This window comes from Lepus europaeus, chromosome 2 (assembly GCF_033115175.1).
Source record: "Lepus europaeus isolate LE1 chromosome 2, mLepTim1.pri, whole genome shotgun sequence".
Classification (NCBI taxonomy): domain Eukaryota; kingdom Metazoa; phylum Chordata; class Mammalia; order Lagomorpha; family Leporidae; genus Lepus; species Lepus europaeus.
The window spans coordinates 77,795,468-77,819,313 of NC_084828.1; the positions used below are offsets into that span (position 1 = coordinate 77,795,468).

The 23,846-nt window shown below is 40.8% G+C and overlaps 1 protein-coding gene across 4 annotated transcripts in view; it reads right to left on the reverse strand.

The window, feature by feature from the left end:
* Positions 1-799: 799 nt before the first annotated feature.
* Positions 800-23,846, reverse strand: part of POLQ (DNA polymerase theta) — a 103,325-nt gene continuing 80,278 nt past the window's right edge. For 3 of the 4 annotated variants that reach the window (XM_062208747.1, XM_062208738.1, XM_062208763.1), the window contains 6 exons: positions 21,397-21,581; positions 16,211-16,322; positions 9,115-9,239; positions 4,617-4,770; positions 2,210-2,325; positions 800-1,777 (listed from right to left, as the gene is read on the reverse strand). In XM_062208747.1, the coding sequence (XP_062064731.1) occupies positions 1,664-1,777; positions 2,210-2,325; positions 4,617-4,770; positions 9,115-9,239; positions 16,211-16,322; positions 21,397-21,581 (806 nt within the window). In that variant the 3' untranslated portion in view covers positions 800-1,663. Of the gene's footprint in view, positions 1,778-2,209; positions 2,370-4,616; positions 4,771-9,114; positions 9,240-16,210; positions 16,323-21,396; positions 21,582-23,846 lie in introns of those variants that run through there. The other variant, XM_062208755.1, reaches the window with a different exon arrangement.

Below are 23,846 nucleotides of genomic sequence, written 5' to 3' on the forward strand. Positions count from 1 at the left end.
ATGTATACGCACCTAATTACAGGGCAACTGCCTTCTAAAAGAAATGTTAATTGATCTAAAGGGAGACACAGACTCCCATACAATAGTAATGGGGGACTTCAATGCCTTACTTTCAGCAACGGACTAAACAACCAGACAGAAACTGGCAAGAAAACAGTCGACATTATAGACCAAATGGACCTAATGGATATCTACAGAACTTTTCATCCTTCAGTGCAGAGCACACATTCTTCTCATGAGTGCATGGAACTTTCTCTAAGATTGACCACATGCTAGGCCATAAAGCAAGTCTCAGCAAATTAAAAATAAAATCATACCATGCATCTTCTTGGACCACAATGGAATGAAGCTGGAAATCAACAACTCAAGAATCTTGAGAAGAATGAAAAGTGAGTTATAGAAGAAATCAAATGAGAAATCAAAAAACTGTTGAGGAACAGTGTTTTTCTTCATATTACTTGTTGAACTCTCTTTAGTATAGAATTAATCTTCTGTATAAAGTTAACTGAAAATAATTTTAATAAAAAATAAGAATGGGAATAGGGAAAGGAGGAGGAAGAAAGGTGAGAGGGTGGGTACAGAGGGAAGAGTAACCATGTTCCTAAAAATGTAATTATGAAGTTTGTATACCTTAAATAAAAGGTTACCAGGGGAAAGAAAAGAATAAAATAAACAGTTCTATATGCTCTGACACTGATGAATAAGCTATGGAATTTGTAAATACAGAATATGAGTTTCTGATACTGTCAGACTAAATATAATTTAAAAACACAGAACTACTGATAAAAAGTTTCTCATAAATACATTTTATTTGAACTGCAAAATGGTCATTTCTGTACCTCTGCTTGGGATGATAAAGTATACTCTTTTCAGCCTGGGTATTCTCACCAAGTTACAAACACAGAACCAGGTGTGAAGGGGTATTTCTTTTCACTGGCACGATTATATTTAAATGCATAAAAGCATCTGATTTTAAAGAACAAGATTATCTCTTGGAAAGGTATAATGCCTGGATATTTCAAATACATTTATAAACTGGCAAGAGAAAAGGAATAAGAAACATTTTATGAAAATTCATTCCTAAGTTCTATCCATGCTAAGTCTTACCACTTTACAGAATTCATCATTTATTAACCAATGCTATTTTAAAATACTATTTCAGTAGAATTAAACTGACATTGGTGGGGGAAAAAATGCATAAGGCCTAACCCCATGGTATAAGTGAAACCAAATATTTGTCTTCCTGTGGCTCCCATTGGAGCCTGCACCATGAGTGCCTGAACATAGGACAGGGCTGGCAATGCCCGGAGAGCAGTTTTCCTCATGCTCAGTCCAGCGAGACAAGGATGCAAAGTGCTACGTGCAAGGTTTCAAGCATACATTCTGAAGCTGTTTAAAGCCACAATAAATTATAAAAGGCTAAAGTCATAGATTTCTTTGAGAATATAATCATTAAACTTGGTATTTCTCCTCCTCTCCCAAAAATATTTTTGGCACTACAAGTATCAGACCTGTTTATACATTTAGAAACACTATAAAATTAATATCCTAAGTGCATCCAGATCTGAGAGTTTTTTCATGAAACAAGTGGAAGAGTAATGTCCATTCTTTCCAGGTGGCTCTGCACTGTGTGACGCCGAAGAGGACTGCAGGAAGTGCATGATTAGACATCGAAGTCCTTGAGCTCTCCCCAGCTGGCACCTATTTTCACTTTCACTTTTAGTTTCACAGAAAGTTTTATGGCATTTTCCATTTCATTTTTGACAATCTGAGCTACCTATACAAAAGGAAAATATAAATAAATGAGGTTAACAAATTCTCTACCCAGTCAAAGACTCTTTCCCAACCCACCCACTAAGAAGGTGATAAGCCAGACTGGGCCTCTTTCTCCAGTCACGCTGAAAACACCAAATCAGAACACAGCCAGAGATCTCAACTGCTCTCCATGTGCAGTAGCTTCTGACACCTTTAGTGGGAATGCTCACAGCTCAGAAACCCTCAGAGCAAGACCCCAAATTATTATCTCTAGTTTCTCCCAAAAACATCCTTGCATCAGGAATTTCTTTAATGAATATGAAACAGCACTTTTAGCGTCTGCTTTCCCTGTATGAACTTGACATTTATACAGCTGGTCTGGGGCTAAACCTCACGTATAGGACAAAAAGCTGCTGGCCTGACCTATGGAATGGACACAGTGCTACAAAAATACCTGAACGATATCTTCTTCCGCCACTTCGTACAAGAGTTCATCGTGGAGCTGGAGGATGAAGAAGCCGCCTCTGACCGGGCAGAACACCCCAGGCAGTCTTCTCTTGGGCAACAACCCTAGCCCAGGAAAACGTGACAAAGCTGATGAGCACATCGCCGGGCTAGAGGACAGGTGTTTTCAGAGATTCTAAGAAGTTCTTGGAAATTTTAATTAAGAAATTAAAACGTATGATTTAGAACTATCAGGAAAATAAATACCTATTGGCTGCTCTCTAGCCTACCTATCACATAAACTCAAATCCCCATCAACTTCCTCCAGAAAGGAATCTGACAAGAAGTTAGGGGTGTGAAGAGCTCTGTTCTAAACTTATAACCAACCAACCTTTTCTCTCCTTGTATCCCCCTACCACCATGTGAGTAATGAGGTGTGGGGCCTGATTCCTGCTCTAGGAAAATCAACTAGTATTGTTAGGCAGTGTTGTATAAAGGGGGACACTCTGTGGTACCTTTTTTATGACAAGCACCATCATTGTGGTAGAACTGGTACTTACCAATTGTACAATACACTCAAGACACATCATTCTAAACCTAGGGCCCAAATGTGGGCTTCAGAGAGTGTGTGAAATGCTTGACATTATAGGGCTCCAAAGGCTGTGTGCATCCACTTGGCTAAAACACGATGTGCCCCACTACGCCCCCAGCGCTGACTGCATGCTCTGGCTTAGCTCCTTTCTGACTGCCACTCCTTTGTCCTCGATTTCCCTGACCTGATTTCTGACCTAGAACACCTCAATCGTCTTGTGCCCCGGGTGCTCTTCCTCCTTCCGTGACCTCCCTTCAATCCCACTGACACACTGCTACCTTTAACCCAGCATGACTCCACAAAGTCATCGTGCATGACATATCCACATTTTCTTCCACTCACTCCTAGTGTTGGTATTGCCTGTATCCTCATTTTGACACTTGACACCTGCTATAAAGAGTTACATAAATACTGTAGCCAGGTGTCATATCTTCCCTACCTTTCTTTAGTTGACTTTAAACCTAAACACAACTTTTACTTCTAAATCCTCTGAGCACACAGCACAGGGTTGTTTCCCAAGTGTGTACATCTTCTCTCTACAAATACAAATGTCTATACATACACATTCCCTCCCACAAAATGCTGAATAAGCAACCTCAGACATTCTGTTTGGGGTTGAAGACAATTCTCATTTAAGGAACAAATATATTTTAGTATCTTTGCATGTAAATTAACATCTGATGGAACTGTATTATCCTCTATATATGAGGGATCTTCAAAAAGATCATGGAAAATGCATATTATGAAAAAAAAAAACTACATGGATTTCAAAAACTGCAGCAAAGTAGGCATGCTTTCTAATTCTGTATTTCCATGTGCTTTCTGAAGTCCCTCCATCTGAATCTTCTGGAAATAGAAAACCTCACGTTCTACAGCTGATCTCTACGTTTCCTATTCCATCTCGAGTAGCTTATCCTTCCACCCTATGCCCCAAGTCCTCTGACTTCTTTCCAAGCAAAACTAAAACATGGCTGCAGTCATGATTTGACAACCTCAGGGGCAATGAAGTGATATTTAAGGCAGAGAGAGGTATAGACACATGGCAGAAGAGAAAAGGGGAAAGTTCTATGTATGTATTATACATGAAACATGGAAAACATGAAACAAGAACAAGATGGCAACATCATAAAGTAACATACATGATGAGTAGATGAATTCCAAATTTATTCCTAGACTTCAGAGAATATACTAAAGGTCAAAAATGGAAATCAAGATGTCTCCACGTGTGGTCTAGGAAGCACAGAGCGTCCCTGAGCTGGCAGTGTCAGCATTACTTTCATGAAAGCACCATGGGGTTACTCATCTTTTTTAATCTCATTCTCTCAGAGGTGCTCAGCAAGGTAACCAACCATCCTGGTTTTAGACCTCAGATTTCCATGTCATGGAAAACCTATCAGTCTCCCAGTAAATGGGACACGAGTTACCCTATTATACAAAGGGCTGTCCAGAGGTTACCGGACTTGTGACATTGTTACAGATGAATGAAGAAGCAGATGAGAGAATGCAGCTATCTTGTGTTAAGTCGGACATTAAAGAGATTTGCACAAATGTAAAATAAAGCTGCCTAATAAAATGCTCTTTTGCTCTGAATAACTATGATTATTTTCATAAAAATAACCTCTGTTAAAATTCTTTGTCTTAATTTCTAACACGATAGATACAACACACCTAAACAAAAGCTCTTTGGGATCCTTAACAATTTCTAAGTGTATAAATACATCATGACACCAAACACTTGAGAAGTCTTAACAAACAAAATATAAAATACTTCCCCCTTTTCTATTTTGATATAATTATCTAAACATGGCCTTACTGATGAACAAACCTGTTTTGTCAGTTTGGAGCACACCCTCACGGTGTCCGTGGGATTTGAAGGTTGAGTGGAAGGTCTCTAATTGCTTCTGAATGTTAACTGTGGCTATTTTCACTATGTCAGCTGCTGATCCTTGGACTGTTGTGTTGATAGCCTGACGCTCAGCCTATGAAAACAACAGGTGCTCTGTTAGATATGCCAGCATGGTTTCATACTTGCCCTTAGCATCCACAGATCACGTCCCTAGAGCAATGCTCACATTTGCAGCTAAAATGGAAACCTGGACTGAGATATGGCCCAGGACATCAACCATTAGACTGCATCCTAAGAATAACAACAATAACAACCCAAGACTAGATACGTGGTCAGATTGCTTCAGTTCAGAAATCTTCAATACTCAGGAATGTCTTAAGTGCACGCCCCATTCCAATGGCCTCTTGGTCCTAAGTATAAAGTTCAGCCCCAGGGTATGTGGAGCCCACTGGTAGGAATCAGAGGTTTTCATGGACTACTGAGGTTAATCAACAGCTGCTAGAGTACATGCAGATCCTGGGTAGTAAGAACTGCCCCCAAACCACTGCTGCCGTGAGCTTCTTGGCAGGCAACCATGGCCACTGAACACAACCATCCTGGGGCGGTGGGGAAGGAGGGAGTGGATTAATAGCCAGGTGTAACCTCTCCCTGACCACCACTCCTGATGGCCTAAAATGACTCAGAAACTGCTCAAGGGATGGGGACAATATAACCTGAGAGGTGCCTGCCAGACCCTGTCGCCTGGGCTACACTCAATTTCTGGTAGATTAAATACAAGTCTATCTAGCAGGTATTTAAAGTATCTGTCATTTTTGTCAAATGCTGATGAATCCACTGTAACCTCACTCAGTTGTCACTGTGTAAAAAGTGACAATGTCAGAGTTACACTGACTCCGCCTGGAAACTGTACCTCCATGTCATAGACAGTATTACTGTTACTATTATGGCTGCCTATCTCTGTGACAATTCAGGGCCCCCACTCACTGCCATAAGACTTGAAGTGTTGCTGCCCATAAAAGAATGGCCTTGACTTGTTTTGGTCAATGAAATGAAAAACTACCACATAGTGTATCTATGAAGTTCTAAGAACTACCCAACGCTACCACAAAAAAAAAAAAAAAAGGGGGACATGATATCCCAAATGAGGTCTGTTCCTTCTTTCTGAATTCCAGAATGAAGATGATATAGCGCTAAGCCACAGTCTGGAGGCAAACTGTAATGTGAGTGAGAATTTAAGTTTTCAATAATAATTAGTCCACTAGACCCAGCCCTCCCACTTATATTATCTGAACCAGGGAAGGTAAACAAGAAATGCCTCTCTCAATCAATCAGATGGCTAAAAACAAAGTGAAGAATTTCGGAAACTAGAGATGGAGGAGAGAAAGGAACCCGAGGCATCAGAGGTCACCTTCCACCCAGAGGCAAACCACACTCCAGAAGATGTATCTGAGACGCTAAAAGAGCAGATCTCCTGGTGGTCATGAGGAGATAGGGGAACAAATGTAAGAGTTCGGGGCTCAATAAGTACAAGGGGGCTTGGTCAATCACCCAGCTACAATCCAAAGTCAACACCCTAAGGACAAGATCAGCTAGAAATCATTTGGCCCTAACAGCCTTGCTTCTAATCATCTCTATCACTAAAGTAGGATCAAAGTAATCCTGTTGATTCTACCCTCCTATAGGAAGCAAAGATGAACCCTCTCTCAATAAAAGTAACATCATAGCCCAGGCCTCAAATACTTCCATGATTTTGATACACAATTTTGACACCACCAAAAAAACCCAGACAGCAAGGAGCTAAGACAATGTAACTGCTTCTATAGAATACTACAAAAAGGGCAGGCATTTGGTGCAGTAGTTAAGGTGCTGCTTCAGATGCCTGCACCCCATATCAGAGTCCCATGGTTCGATTCTTGGCTCTGCTTCCAGTCCAGTTTCCTGCTAATGCACACACAAGAAGGAAGCAGGTAAAGGCTCAAGTACTTGGGTTCATGCTACCAATCTGGAATACTCAGGTGGAGTTTCAGGCTCCTGGCTTCAATGAAGCCTAGTCTAGTGCCAGCTGTTATAGACATGTGAAAAGTGAATCAGTACATAGAAGATCTCTCTCCCTTTCAAATTTGAAAAAATAAAAAGAAAATGATGAAAAACAAAAAGCAGAACAAACTATAGGACAGAAGTAAGAGAACTATCAGACTATGGACTATTACCAATTACCCCATAAATAGGCATATATTCAAGGACACAAAAAAGACAAAGTTGAATATTTCAACAGTATAACAAATGCCATAAAATAAAAACAAAATGGAAACTTTACAATGAAAAATAAATTTAAAATCTCAACAGGTGGATTATACAGCACACTGAAGGGCAAATCAATAAATTGGAAAATACGTTAAAAAGAAATTCAGAGTAAAGCATGGTGAAATATAAACATGGAAAATATAGATGTTAAGAAATGTGGGGAACTAAAATATAGCTTTAAAATTAGAAAGAGGGGCCAGCACTGTGGCGCAGCAGATTAAAGTGCCAGCATCCTATATGGGCACTGATTTGAATCCCAAATGCTCCACTTCTGATCCAGCTCTCTACTACAGCCCAGGAAAGCAGTAGAAGATGGCCCAAGTCCTTGGGCCCTTGCACCCTTGCACCCATGTGGTTGACCTGGAAGAAGCTCCTGGCTACTGGTTTCAGATTGGCTCAGCTCCAGCCATTGTAGCCATCTGAGGAGTGAACCAACAGATGGAAGACCTCTCTCTCTGCCTCTGCCTCTCTCTGTAACTCCGTAATTCAAATAAACAAATCTTTAAAATAATACAATTTATAACAAGTTCTAGAAAAAAGGAAGGAATATGATAGAGCAATAAAGAAGCAAAGCCCAACAATTTTCTAAAACTCAACAGAAACTATCAAGCCACAGATTAAATTCTAATAGGATCAATTAAACACAGCCCTACCCAAGAGCACATCAATTACAAGAACAGACACTCTTAAGGCACAAAACAATAATCTGATTGAAATCAGGCAGAAAGAAAAACACTGTGTTGAGAAAAAATGTAGAGCACAAAGAGAGGAGCTAGCTGTAGACCATGAGTCAGTAAACTACAGGCTGGCCTACCTCCCGTTTCTGGAGATGAAGTTTTGTTGATACACAACCACACCTGCTTGTTCAGGTATTTTTTGTGACTCCTTTTGCACTGCAACCACCAAACTGCACCATGAAGTTTGGACAAGAATGTTAAAATCCGCAAGATCCACAATAGCTTCAAACTGGTTCATTCCCCACATGCTGGCAACAGCCAGGACTGCATCAGGCAGAAGCCAGCAGCCCAGAACTCCATCTGGGCCTCCCATATAAGTGGCAGGGACCCGATAAATGGCATCGTCTACCACTGCCTTCCCAGTCACATTAGCAGGAACCTGGATCAGAAGCATAGTAGCTGGGTCTCAAATTAGCACTCTGACAGAGGATACAGGTGCCTAGTGGCAGCTTAACCAGCTGTGCCCAACACCAACCCCTGGAGGTCTGAGCTCCAGACAGAAGTGTAGGCAGTTAGGCAGCTGGCCATCCTCAGTACATATAATGGGCTGAGAAGGGCAAAACATGAGTTAATTCAGGAAGAACTGGATTATAATAGAAGCTTAGATACTCAGATACAAAAAAAAAATTTTTTTTAATCCTAGTCTGGGCAAATATCATCAATATATCTTTAAAATGTTGTTGAAAGTAGTCTTTTAAAATATTTTAGGTATCCAGATACACACATGTAAAATAAAGAAATGAGGGGCCAGTGCTGTGGCATAGTAAGTTAAGCCACCGCCTGCAGTGCCAGCATCCCATATGGGTGCCGGTTTGAGTCCCGGCTGCTCCACTTCCGACTCAGCTCTCTGCTATGGTCTGAAAAGGCAGCAGAGGATGACCCAAGTCCTTGGGTTTCTGCACCCACGTGCAGACCCGGCGGAGGCTCCTGGATTCGGATCAGCACAGCTCCATTCTTTGCGGCCATCTGGGGAGTGAACCAGTGGATAGAAGACCTCTCTCTCTCTCTGCCTCTGCCTCTCTGTAATTCTGCCTTTCAAAATAAATAAATAAATCTTTAAAAAGAATAAAATAAAGAAATGAGAGGAAAGAATAAAAAAAAGAAAAAGAATAAAATCACACTTCAATGACTGGCCAGTCTCTGAGAAACACCAGCATTGTGGCATGAGCTGACAAATTAGTAAATGGCATCTGAAACAAAGAACTACTAGCAAATATGAGAGTTCGGTTTATCTGTAACTATTACCAAAGCTAGTCAGCTTCAGGTACCCCAGCCCCCTCAAGTCTGCAATCTCAGCATGTGCTATCACTTCCTTAATGGAACCCTGGCCGGCCTTGCAGATACAGGTCCTATCAACATGCTAGTGTTCCTGAAAGGACTATTAGTGTTCAGCCTTTGCTGCTGGCAAGTTAAAAATCCAGGGAAATTCAACATACGTGAGCTTTATGATAAGGATTATTGTCTTTGATTCCCGGCAGATATCTGCGTCTTCCCAAAATGGTCTGAACAAACCCATCTCTTCTACAATTCTTCACTGTCTCCTTCATGAAATGATTAATCCCTAAAAAGAAAACACAAATATTTAATTACAACCTAAGTCCATCCTTCCTTTCACTTGCTGGTTTCAATAAAGTGAAATATACAAAATCCCATCATAATTTTTTTAAAGATTTATTTATTTATGTGAGCAGCAGAGTTACAAACAGAGGGAGGGACAGAGAGACAGAGATCTTCCATCTGCTGGTTTACTTCCAAATGGCCACAATGGCCAGAACTGGGCTGATCCAAAGGCAGGAGCAAGGGGCTTCTTCCAGGTCTCCTATGTGGGTACAGGGGCCCAAGTACTTGGGCCATTTTCCACTACTTTCCCAGGACATTAATAGAGAGCTGGATTGGAAGTGGAGCAGATGGCATTTTGAACTGGCACCCAAATGGGATATTGGCATCACAGGTAGAGGCTTAACCTACTACACCACAGCACTGGTCCCTTTTTTGTTATTTTGTAATTAATTACTTAAGAGGAAGAGTTACAGCATAGAGGGAAAGGCAAACCATCATAATTTTTTTTTAACTTTTATTTAGTAAATAAAAATTTCCAAAGTACAGTTTATGGATTACAATGGCTTTTTCCCCACCATAACCTCCCTCCCACCTGCAACCCTCCCATCTCCCGCTCCCTCTCCCATTCTATTCACATCAAGATTCATTTTCAATTCTCTTTATATACAGAAGATCAATTTAGTGTATATTAAGTAAAGATTTCATCAGTTTGTACCCACACAGAACATAAAGTGTAAAATACTGTTTCAGTACTAGTTATTACATTAATTCACATTGGACAGCACATTAAGGACAGAGATCCTACATGAGGAGTAAGTGCACAGTGACTCCTGTTGCTGACTTAACAATTTGACACTCTTGTTTAAGGTGTCAGTAATCTCCCTAGGCTCTAGTCATGAGGTGCCAAGGCTACAGAAGCCTTTTGAGTTCGCCAACTTCGATCTTATTTAGACATAGTCAAAGTGGAAGTTCTCTCCTCCCTTCAGAGAAAGGTACCTCCTTCTTTGATGACCTGTTCTTTCCACTGGGATCTCACTCGCAGAGATCTTTCATTTAGGTCCTTTTTTTTTTTTTTTTTTTTTTTGCCAGATTGTCTTGGTTTTCCAGTACCATCATAATTTTTAATGTTAATATCATATCAAAATAATGCATACGAACTTTCATTTACTATTTACAGACTCAAAGTTAGAAACAAAGGGGACTTTAAAAATGACAACAAAAGTTGGCAAATGATGGATGAGTGATTCAAGCGTAGCGTCTGGTGGAAGCTGAAATAATGGAACTGAAGTGAACGTGAATATGCTGACTATATCCTGGAAGATTTTTACACCATCTTAAAATTTCAACAAGCTGGCTTTTGCCAGTTTACCCAGCTGTCTTTTCAAGAATAAAAGTTGGGGTTTTCAAAAAAAATAAAAATAAAATAGACAACAAAAAAATTTAACCCCATCTTTGCTTTTTAATTAACAAAAAATATGCAACCAAGTTCCAAAATAGAGCAGGTATCTAGGTGGTTTTACACTTGCTTTTTTAAACACGTTATCTCTTTATTTCAAAGGTAGACTGACAGAAAGAAAAGGGGGGGGGTAGAGGAGGAGAGAGAGATCTGTCCATTATTCACTCCCCAAATGGCTGCAATAGCCAGATCTGGGCCAGACTGAAGACAAGAACCAAGAACTCCATCCAGCTCTCCCACGTGGGTGGCAGGGCCCCAAATACTTGGGAGATTTTCCATTGCCTCCTCAGATGCATTAGCAGGAAGCTAGATCAGAAGCATAGGAGCCAGGATCTTTAAGACTACTACACACTACTTTTCACAGATTTCCGTTCTAGTCTTTGCTTTTATCATTTTGAGGCTCAAAACATAGCAGTCCCCTCCTTGTTGCCATCTAACTTACAATCCAAAGTCCATACTGAAATTAATGCATGAGTTACAAGAACTATTTCACTAGACACACATATGACCCACTCTCATGTACAGTGTAGTATTCACACCCATTCATATCCCCCATGCCAGCATTCATCCTTTTTGCCTTCTAGGTTCATTTTATCTTATGAATCCTTGGCTCCACATGGACTAATCTTGTCACTGCTAATTCCTGTGTATACTCTTTACCACACAATCAGGTCATGGAGACCGTGTTGATGGATCTTCAGTCATACACTGGATCTCTGCTTTCTGACTGTTCTGCTCATCCTAAGTAGTAAACACTGGTGTCTCCCAAGTGGAAACCCCCATTGGAGGCTTTCTTGGGTGTGGATGGCACAGGAGAGACACTTGGGGAGATGTAGGTGAAAGGAAGGGAAGAAAACCCTAGCAAGTGAAACTAATGGTGATACCTGACTGCCAGCACAGGAATGCGGCATAAAAAGCAATCAGGCACACATCTTTTTCCCTTTAAGAATTACTGACAATTTGGGACATGATCAATCGGACTTGCCCCAAATGGTGGAATTAGAAATGTGCCAGGGGATTCCAATATAATCCCATCAAGGTGGCATGTACCAATGCCATCTCACTAGTCCAAGTGATCAATTTCAGTTCACAATGGATCACACTGATAGGTCTAAGAGTCAAAGGGATCACACAAATAAGACTAGTGTCTGCTAATACTGATAGAATCAAAAAGGGAAAGAACGATCCAACATGGGAAGCGGGATACACAGCAGACTCATAGAATGGCAGATGTCCTAACTAGCACTCTGGCCTCAGAATCAGCCCTTAAGGCATTCAGATCTGGCTGAAAAGCCCATGAGAGTATTTTAGGCATGGAAAGCCAAGACACTCTGGCAAAAATAAAAAAAAAAAAAGGACCTAAATGAAAGATCTCTGCGAGTGAGATCCCAGTGGAAAGAACAGGTCATCAAAGAAGGAGGTACCTTTCTCTGAAGGGAGGAGAGAACTTCCACTTTGACTATGACCTTGTCTATGAGATCGAAGTTGGCAAACTCAAAAGGCTTCTGTAGCCTTGGCACCTCATGACTAGAGCCTAGGGAGATTACTGACACCTTAAACAAGAGTGTCAAATTGTTAAGTCAGCAACAGGAGTCACTGTGCACTTACTCCTCATGTAGGATCTCTGTCCTTAATGTGCTGTCCAATGTGAATTAATGTAATAACTAGTACTGAAACAGTATTTTACACTTTATGTTCTGTGTGGGTACAAACTGATGAAATCTTTACTTAATATACACTAAATTGATCTTCTGTATATAAAGAGAATTGAAAATGAATCTTGATGTGAATGGAATGGGAGAGGGAACGGGAGATGGGAGGGTTGCAGGTGGGAGGGAGGTTATGGTGGGGAAAAAGCCATTGTAATCCATAAACTGTACTTTGGAAATTTATATTTACTAAATAAAAGTTTTTAAAAAAAAGAATTACTGTGATATTGCTGGGTGAAGAGCAAAGAAAAGGATGACATAAGAGGTTGTACCTCTACAGAGTATTATCTGACTCCTAGATAAGCGTACAAATAATCAAACTGTCAAAGCTACTTTAAACACACAATTCTGAGAGAATAAAAGAGGAAAATAAAACAAAAGAACTATAAGAGAGAAAAGAAAACAATTCTTACATACAATAAGACACTCATTTCAAGTGACTAACCTAACCTGCTGGTTAAGTTACTGCATGTTAACAAATGTGTATGCCCACAGCTACAAGATGAGAACCAATTTCCTCTATCCTCAGTCAGTCCCCTTATCAGCACTCACTGAGCTATTACACTGTATCTTAGTTGTCATGCTCTCCAGTTTTCTAAAAACTGAATTACACTCTATCTTTTATGTGTCTGCCTTCTTTTACTAAGAAAAACATTTTCAGTAATTGTCAATATTGTAGTGAGCATACGTACTTAATACCTTTTTCTTGGGAAGGGTGTTTGGCACAGCGATTTAAAATACCGCTTGGCACACCCACATCCCACATGTACATATCTGGGTTTTAGTCTCAGCTCTGTTTCCAAGTCCAGCTTCCTGCTAATGTACACCCTGGGGGGCAGAAGATGATGGCTCAAGTCCTTGGGCCCCTGTCATCCAGGTAGGAGATCTGGATTGAATTACTATCTTTAGCCTGCCCAGTCCCAGCTGCTGTGGGCATTTGGGAGTGAAACAGTAGACAAAGCTTTTCTCTCTCACTGTCTCTCTCACTGTCTCTCTCTGCATCTGCCTTTCAAATAAAAGCGATTTTTTTTTTCTTTCCTTGATTAGAAGCATTTAATTTAGAGACACAATAAACTTCGTTTATTCATTCCCCTGCTGATATACATTTGGCCTGCTCTCAATATTTGTCTGTGTTAGGAATAAATCTGTTACAACACTCTTCTACAAGTCTTTCTTTAGACATGTATTTTCATCTTTCTTGGACAACTACCTGAAAGAACTGCAGAGTCGTATGTTAAACTTTACCCAAAAGAGCCACATTGTTTTGCAAAGTGATTTTAATGCTTTGCAATCCCACTAGCAATGGTAAAGAGATATAGTATTTCAAATTTTAGTCATTCCAATGTTTTGGTAATAGCATTTCTTTATGGTTTTATTTGATTTTCCCTGATAACTAATGATGACAATGTTTAATATGGGTCATTCACACATGTGATAAAGTGTTCAAAACATATGACCTTTTTTTTATTAGACTGTTTACATTCTGAGCATTGAAAGTTTTTTATATATTCTGGATACAGTCCTTGTTAGATAATAAATACTGCAAATATCTTCTCCTAGTCTATAGCTTGCTTTTACATTTTCTTATAGGTACCTTTAATAATGTTTTTCTTTCATTGTTAATTCAGTGTGTGAGAGAAAAGTTGAAGTTCACTGTTTCGCCATACCAGTATCCCATTGTTCTAGCACTGACTTGTAAACTATTCCTTAAGACTAAATTATCATGGCAGCTGTTGAAAATCAATTAATCATATTTGTATTTGCCATTTTCTGGGCCATCTGTTGTGTTCCATGGTTCTCTGTGTCTATTCTTATGTCTATCTTGATTATTGTGGTTTTACAATAAGATTTGAGATCAGGAGTACAAGTCCTCAGCATCGTACTTTACCCACAAAACATTACTCTGTTTATCCTTGACTCTTTGGATTCCCACATAAACTTACAAGCAGTTTGTCAAATTCTATCGGGATTTTGACTGGCATTGCCTTGAACCTAGCTATAAAGCAATGTACAGAAAACTGTCATCATAACACAAGGGTACCTCAATAAGTCTGGAAAATATCAATAGACGTTAAGTTTGTATCAGTGCAAAAAAAATTTTTAAAACCATGTAGTTTTTTCATAATATATAATTTCTATAAACTTTCTAAAGAGCTCTCAAATACATGGATTATAATTTTTTTCTGCAACAAAATGGACATCTTTTAATTCTAATTTCCATAAGCTTTTAAAAATATCCTCATATGTGTCTTTCAATAAATTTACATGTTATATCCCACATTTATTTAAATATCCTCCCATTTGTCTTCAGATTGCTTTGGAATTTTACACATAACTGCTGAATTTAAGCCAAGTTTTATGTTACTCAATGTTGCTATGATTTCAGTATTTATCTCTCTGAACTTAGGGGTTTGGTCTGAAATGTCGTAGGCTAATGGTACCAGGAGTGGAAACTTAATCAAACGATGGTGTCTGGAAGTGGGGCTTTGGGGGTATTCAAGTAGACTGTGTTAGTGAGTGCAGCCACCATGGTGACACCCAGGTGGCTTTATAAGGGACCACAGAAGCACTGGGACATGCACACTCCCTGCCTCTCACTACGTGATGCTCTGAGTCACTTCAGGACTCCGCTCGTAAGAACTCCATCACACATGCTGCCCCAATGTGTCTGCCTGACCTCAGGCTGCCCACAACAGATCTCTTCTTCTAAAGCTGGCCTGCTTTAGGTGTTTTGCCACCATACCAAAAGGCTGCCTATTATAGATGTTATCAACTTTAAAGACACAGATGCAAGAAAACTAAAAAGTTCATAGAAAAATTAAAAGATAGTATAGTTCAGTGCAAGAAATATTTTGAAACACATGCATAGTTTCAGCAGATACATTTTCTATGAACCTTTGGAGGATCCCTCATTTTGAATAGATATCAAATTTTTTTGCACCAAAATAAACTTACCATTTAATTCTACTTTTCTATGAACTTGCTGAAGCATACTTGTGTGTGTCCATGTGTGTCCATGTGTGTGAGACAGAATTCACTCACTAACATGTCTGCTGTTCAAATATGGAAATAAAACTGGTTTTGACAGATTGGGACCTTGCTAAATTCAGTTACTAGTCCTAATAGCTGGTTTTATAGAATCCATGTACAAGATTCTATGAAGATCATGTCACATCTAAGTAAGAACTTTTTCTCCTTTTCCTTTCAAATCTGTAACATACTTTTTTCTTCCAGTACTATAGCATTGGTTCCTTGAGCATCAGTTTGGGTAAAGGACAGGGTTGAGTACAAAAGGACATGAAAGAACTTCCAGGTGACAGAGTGGTGGTTTCTGTGTACAGTTTTGACGACATACATTTGTCAGAATTCACAGAACTATAGAGTTGAAAAGGGAAGATTTTACTGTGTCTAACTATACCTCAATAAACTGCCAAAAGGAGAAATAAACAGTGACATCAAGCTGATGTAGAACAGCAGTTGTTTTTCAGAATTGCCAAGTCAATGGTTTCCTGTTTCAACCTAAGGCTACCCCAGATTTTACAGCACAGCCACAGTGAGCCGGTAGCAAATACATCAACCGTATTTTTGCTGTTCCATCTCTATCCCTACTTTATGATAAAAGCATATCTTAGTAAATAATCATAGTTAATGATATTTGTCCTTCACAATGCTTGGTAAAAACTTCCAAATAGGTGATATTTTAACTGAAAATTCCTTCACAAACTTTTTAAAATTGATACACAATGGTTTAAGATGGCTTGAAAAGAGTTGTGTCTGCAAGATAATCAGCACCCAAGGCTTCCTTACCTGTGTATCTGGATTTGAAGGAGTCAATGTAGCAAGCAGCATCGTCTTCTTTAATGCCCATCTGCTCTCCTAAAGATTTAGCTCCCATTCCATAAATGATTCCATAGCAAATCTGAAAGGTAGTCATCACGTCCAGTACATACATTAAAGGCCATAACACAAAACACAAATAAATACGAAGACAGTTAATTAGAATCAAAATTTTAATAAACTTTTATTTCACAGTGATTCAAAAAAATGATTAGAACTTTTTCATAGATTTACAGAAGGTGATATCCACCTAACACGTTTTCTTTTTTTTTTTTTTTTTTTTTTTTTGACAGGCAGAGTGGACAGTGAGAGAGAGACAGAGAGAAAGGTCTTCCTTTTGCCGTTGGTTCACCCTCCAATGGCCGCCGCGGTAGGCACGCGGCTAGCGCACCGTGCTGATCCGATGGCAGGAGCCAGGTGCTTCTCCTGGTCTCCCATGGGGTGCAGGGCCCAAGCACTTGGGCCATCCTCCACTGCACTCCCTGGCCACAGCAGAGAGCTGGCCTGGAAGAGGGGCAACCGGGACAGGATCGGTGCCCCAACCGGGACTAGAACCCGGTGTGCTGGCGCCGCAAGGTGGAGGATTAGCCTAGTGAGCCGCGGCACCGGCCACCTAACACGTTTTCTACCTTTTAGCAGTACTAAACGGAGAGAGAAAGAGGGACAAAGAGAATGTGAATGAAAATGAATGTATGGGGGCCAGTGCTGTGGCGCAGTAGGTAAAACCGCCGCCTGCAGTGCCAGCATCCCACATGGGTGCCAGTTCGAGTCCCTGCTGCTCCACTTCTGATTTAGCTCTCTGCTATGGCCTGAAAAAGCAGTGGAAGATGGCCTAAATTCTTAGGCCCCTGCACCCACATGGGAAGACCCAGAGGAAGCTCCTGGCTTTGGATCAGCACAGCTCCAGCTGTTGCAGCCAACTGGGGAGTGAACCAGTGGATAGAAGACCTCTCTCTCTATGCCTCTCCTTCTCTCTCTGTGTAACTCTTTCAAGTAAATAAATAAATCTTAAAAAAAAAAAAAGAAAAGAAAAGAAAGAAAGAAAGAAAAGAAAGTAATTCTAGTGATTCAAAAGGAAAGATTTTGACAATGTAAAGTAGTACAGCCATTATGGAAAACAGTATGGAAGTTCCTCAAAAAACTAGAGGTAGGGGCCAGTGCTGTGGCATAGCAGGTAAAGCCGCTGCATGCAACACTGGTATCCCTTATGGGCTCCAGTCTGAGTCCTGGCTGCTCCACTTCTGATCCAGTTCTCTGCTAACAGCCTGGAAAAGCAGCCAAAGATGGCTATCTGAGGAGTGAACCAGCGGAAAGAAGATGTTCTCTCTCTGTCTCTCCCTCCAACTCTGCCTTTCAAAAGTAAATAAATAAATCTTATTAAAAAACAAAAAACAAAATAACAACAGAAAAAAAAAAAAAAAAACTAGAAGTAAAACTACCATACAGTCCAGCAGTCCTACACCAGATATACTCATACACCCAAGGGAAATGAAATGAATCTGTTGAAGAGTCATCTGCACTCACATGTTTTCACATGTAGCACCATTCACAAAAGCCAAGATACAGAATCAACCTAGGTATCCACTACTAAGAATGAATAAAGAAAATGTCGTATATTGGCCGGCGCCATGGCTTAACAGGCTAATCCTCCGCCTTGCGGCGCCGGCACACTGGGTACTAGTCCCGGTCGGGGCGCCGGATTCTGTCCCAGTTGCTCCTCTTCCAGGCCAGCTCTCTGCTATGGCCCGGGAAGGCAGTGGAGGATGGCCCAAGTGCTTGGGCCCTGCACCCGCATGGAAGACCAGGAGAAGCACCTGGCTCCTGCCATCGGATCAGCGCAATGCGCTGGCCGCAATGGCCATTGGAGGGTGAACCAACAGCAAAAAAAGGAAGACCTTTCTCTCTGTCTCTCTCTCTATCCACTCTGCCTGTCCAAAAAAAAAAGTGGTATAAATAAAAAAAAGGAAGACCTTCTCTCTCTCTCTCTCTCTCTCTCTCTCTCTCTCTCTCACTATCCACTCTGCCTGTCAAAAAAAAAAAAAAAAATGTGGTATAAATATATAATGCAGTATTATTCCCTCCGCCCCAAAAAAGAATAAAATCCTGTCATTGAGCAATATGGATAGAACTAGAGGGCATTATGTTAAATGATAGATCAGACACAGAGAGACAAATACTACATTATTGTCACTTAAAGGCAGACATTAAAAAGTAGATATCTGAGCTGATGCTGTGGTGTAGCAGGTAAAGCCCCCGCCTGCAAACCTAGCATCTCATATGGGCACTGGTTCGCATTCCAGCTGCTCCACTTCCAATCCAGATCCCTATTAACCTGCCTGGGAAAGCAGCAGAAGACAGCCTAAGTGCTTGGGCCCCTTGCATCCACGTGGGAGTATTGGATGAAGCGCCTGGCTTCTGGCTTTAGCCTGGCCCAGCCCTAGCTGCTGCGGCCTTTTGGGGAACGAACCAGTGGATGGAATATCTCTCTCTCTGTCTCTACCTTTCTCTGTCACTCTTTCAAATAAAAAAAAATCATTTAAAAAAAGAGAAACTTGTTTACTAAGTATTGCTTGGGTTCAATTCTTAGTGCCACCATGCAAAAGATGGACAGTGTATAAGTCACCTAACCTCTTTGAATCACAATTTCTTCATCCACAAATCAAGGACATGAATTGTTACACTAAAATATTATCAGGACTGTGGTGGGTAGGCTAAGCCTCGCCCGCAGTGCCTGCAGTACTGCATCCCATATGGGCACTAGTTCATGTCCCAGCTGTTCCTCTTCCAATCCAGCTCTCTGCTATGGCCTGGGAAAACAGTGGAGGATGGTCCAAGTCCTTGGGCCCCTGCACCCATATGGGAAACTCAGAAGAAGCTCCTGGCCTCTGGCTCTGGATGGGCCCAGCTCCAGCTGTTGCTACCATCTGCGGAGCGAACCAGCAGATGGAAGACCTCTCTCTGTCTATCCCTCTGTTACTCTACCTCTTAAATAAATAAATATAAAAAAAAATCTTGGGGCCAGCACTGTGGCATAGCAGGTAAAGCTGTTGCCTGCAGGGCTAGTATCCCATGTAGGCACCAGTTCAAGTCCCAGCTGCTCTACTTCCAATCCAGCTCTCTTTTATGGGCTAGGAAAGCAGAAGATGGCCCAAGTCCTTGGCCCCCTGCACCTGCGTCGGAGACCCAGAAGAAGCTCCTGGCTCTTGGCTTCAGATCAGCTCAGCTCTGGTCGTTGTGGCCATCTGGAGAGTAAACCAGCAAAATAAAGACCTCTCTCTCTCTCTGCCTCGGCCTCTCTGTAACTCTGCTTTTCAAATAAATAAATAAATCTTTAAAAAAATTCTTATCAGTAATTATTATCTATAATTGTTTAGGAAATTGCCTGACATAAAGTTCTATATAAATGTTAAATAAAATCTAAAAAGAAAACTTACATAAAATGCATATTAGAATTCCAAGTAAGGTAAGTAGAGGGTCCTTCCCTCTTACGCATTGGGGGTGGTGGTTATCTTTTTTATATTCTTTTTTCTTACACTTTATCTTCTTGGATTTCCTAGGTTTTTTTTTAAATTCATAAATCCCTACATGCTGTCTGAGATCTCTGAAAGATGCAGACTCAATGTCAGTGCATGGTGATGTAGGTCAAACTTGGTATAGTCGGAGCAGTATTAAATCAGGTAAGAACCCATTAAACAGAGGCAGCTATCACAGGTGGATAAATGAGTAGGTGAGGAAGCAGAATGCCTGAGTTCTGGCATTCTGGATTTATCCTACCTCATTCTGCTAGATGACCTCAAGCAGATTACTACAGCTCAGGTTCCTCCCCTATAAAATGTGATTTAATAATAATACCCCCTCAAGTGTTGATATCAGGATGAAATATTTGAGAATATCACCTATTTTACATAGGGTTTGATTCTTGCCAAATGTAGAACCCTGGGGTGGCAAGGGCTGGGAGAGAAGGGGTGAGGCATGTAAATAGACAGGACAGAGCTTGCTTTCTGAACACTGGAATATACAAGAAATAAGGGTTGGTGCTGAACAGGCAGGTGACATGAGTCAGTCTAGACACACAGCAGTGAGACAGCAGAAGTGTGAATGCAAAGTGACAAAGCAGGGCCTCAGAGCTGGGCACTGTGCCTCTACCTCAACCATACTCTTGTTCTCTGGAAAAGGGCATCAGCCTTCCCAGCAGGTGGGGGGTAAGGAAGGGTTAACATTAATTCAGGCCACAAAACGGGGTGGATGAGGTCTCTGACTCTCCCTGTGCCTAAGAGCCACCCAGCAGTAGCAAGTAACAGGGACCCACTTCAAAGGTCCAAGGGCAGCACGCAGTGTCCCAGGAGGATGAGCTGACCAAAGCTGTCGGTTACTAGAGGTGCTTCACAGCTCTGCAATATTTACTTTTTTAACAAACATGTAAGGGGCATCTTCTATCCAGTGCATCTAGGCTTGATGCTGTGGGGAAATATACATATGAAAACACAGAACTATCAGAGGATGCTTACAGCTTAGAGAGAGATGTTAGAAATAGGTTTGTGTGTATACATACACACACACACATAAATAATAACCACCACCACTACCACTTTTAAATAAGCATCTACTGAGTATTAGGTGCTGTGAGCAGCCATATTACGGTTTTAAATACACATGGCTTTGCTGACAGTAATGGCCTCAGACCTCTGTATAGTTGATACTTTCTACTGCTTCTAAGAAGAGCTTTATTTTTTATTTGTTGGACTCTTTATGTAGTGGAGCATTAAGCCTTTGATGATAACAGTCCATTTTTAAAATGTATTCATTTGTTCAACATTTACCAGGCACACACTTATCTCAAGGGCACTATTGCGGTACAGTGGGTTTAGCCGGTTAGAATCCCAGCAGCTCATTGTGGCCATCTGGGGACTGAACCAGCAGATAGACAAGATCTCTCTCTGTGTCTCCTCCCTCCTCTCTCTAACTCTGCTTTTCAAATAAATAAATATTTTTAAAAAATATTATCTCAAAACATAAATATTAAATTGGGAAAAAATAATGAATATGATGGGCTCATATGAATGAATGACTCAAATACAGAGAAACTGTTCCAACTGCAAATAACTGAGACTTCTAATTTTTTAATCATACATAATGAGCCTGTTCCCTAAGATCACCTGCTTTGCCTGTTGCCGCAGATCATCTCCAACAGATTCAGGCTCCATCATCCTCCATTCTGCTGCAATGCTCCTGAAAACATCCTCCCCAGTGTTTAATACTTGAATGAGACGACGATCTTGTGATAAATGGGCCAAGATCCTCAACTCCAGCTGAGAGTAATCAGCAGCCAATATTAATCCACCTGAAGTAGAAATGACATTAGAAATGCTAATACAAAGTTCCATGCAATGCAATCCAAGTTCTGTATAATAGAAATAGAGTTCTAACCTAGAACTGGGAGACTGTATGTTCATAATTTAAAAACTAGCTCTTAACACGCTGCAATTCAGTTCTATACCTTAGGTCATTTTTATTTTCAATTTTTTATTTCAAGTATATGTAGTACTCATAATGTGTTAAAGCTGCCCCTGACATCTGCCTCTATTCTCTCTGTGCTTCTTCAGTGTTCCAATAGCATCCGCACACAACCTAAAATAATTCTCTCATGCCTCAATCAAATGGCAGTCCATAGAAAACTAAAGTTTCCTTTCTGTTCTATAGAAAACCTTGCACAGTACAAACTATGCCCTGAACAAATGGTTGCTGAAGGTATGAATTAATGGAAAAACTAGCATCCAATAAGTGCACATTGAGAGTGTGCTGGACAGAAATGTGTGCTTTGATTTGATGACAACAAAGATGTTCAGTAAGAAAATCAAGTGGTCAACAGGGGAGGAAAAATTATTGAGAAGAGTAAGATAATTTACCTATGGATTTGAAATAAGTAGGTTAGGTATATATGAAAAAAACAAAAGCCAAATTGAAAAATTAAAAGTAGGACGAGGGGCTGGCATTGTGGAGTAATGGGTTAAGCTGCCACCTGCAATGCCAGCATCCCTTATGGGCACAAGTCTGTGTCCCAGCTGTTCCACTTCTGATCCAGCTCTCTGCAATGGCCTGGGAAAACAGTGGAAGATGACCCAAGACCTTGGGCCCCTGCACCCACGTGGGAGATCCGGAAGAAGCTCCTGGCTCCTGGCTTCAGATTGGCACAGCTCTGGCTATTGTGGCCATCTGGGGAGTAAACCAGTGGATGGAAGAGCTCTCTCTCTGTCTCTACCTCTCTCTGTAACTCTTTCAAATAAATAAAAATAAATCTTTTTCTTTTTTTTTTTTTTTTTTTTTTTTTTGACAGGCAGAGTGGATAGTGAGAGAGAGAGAGAGAGAGAGAAGGTCTTCCTTTTTGCCGTTGGTTCACCCTCCAATGGCCGCTGCGGCCAGCGCATCGTGCTGATCCGAAGCCAGGAGCCAGGCGCTTCTCCTGGTCTCCCATGCGGGTGCAGGGCCCAAGCACTTGGGCCATCCTCCACTGCCTTCCCGGGCCATAGCAGAGAGCTGGCCTGGAAGAGGGGCAACCAGGATAGAATCTGGAGCCCCAACCGGGACTAGAACCCGGTGTGCTGGTGCCGCAAGGCGGAGGATTAGCCTGTTAAGCCAAAGCGCCAGCCTAAAAATAAATCTTAAAAAAAAAAAACTTAAGGCAAGTGAATATATTTTTCTGACTACAAATTTTATCAAATTCAAATACAGACCAAGTACTTCCAATGAAACTTTAGTGCCTAAAACTGAGATAACTATAAAAGACACTAGATTTATAAGATTAGAAACTTTTAAAAAGTAAAACGTCTCATTCATAATTGTTACCCTGATTTCATGGTAAAGTGATGATATTTTGAACATACTAAGTTAAATTTTTTTAAAACAGGAGCCAGTGTTGTAGCACAGTGTTAATTTAAGCCACTCCTGGTGATCCAGCCATTCCATATCAGAGCTCCTGGTTCTGGCCTGGCTCATACCTGGCTGTTGCAGCCATTTGAGGGATGAATCAGTGAATGGAAGCCCTCCATGTGTGTGTCTGTCTGTCTGTCTCTCTCTATTTCCCCCACCTCCTTCCTTCCTTTATTGCTCTGCCTTTCAATATTAAATAAATTTTTAAAAATTTTAAATAATTTCAACCCCCTCCCAATTTAACATCTTGGGAAGATAGAGCTCATTTACAAGTATAATATATTAGGAAACCTCTATCTATCTCTAGGATCACTTGAAAGCTTTTTTTATTTTAGCTCTTGGCCAAATTAAAGCAATGCAGTTAATGATAAGATCTGACATTCCACAAGCCAACTCTGGGTTTAGTTTCTTTACTGATGGTTTCCAATGAGACTAACCAATTAAGTCAACCTGGCTTGATTTAAAAGTCCCACTGGGAACTTCTTCTTTGAGGTTTTCTTGAGCCTGGATTCCTCTCCAAATCAGAGATACAGTGTGGTTTACACAGACTTCTGAGGACCCAAAATGTTTGCCTATATTCTTGTGTGTGTGTGTACCAGAGCCTTTGTTTTCAAACACAAGTTTTACATGTTCTGTGGGATCTCATGAGCTCTTTCAAATATTACAACTGGGAAAAGCA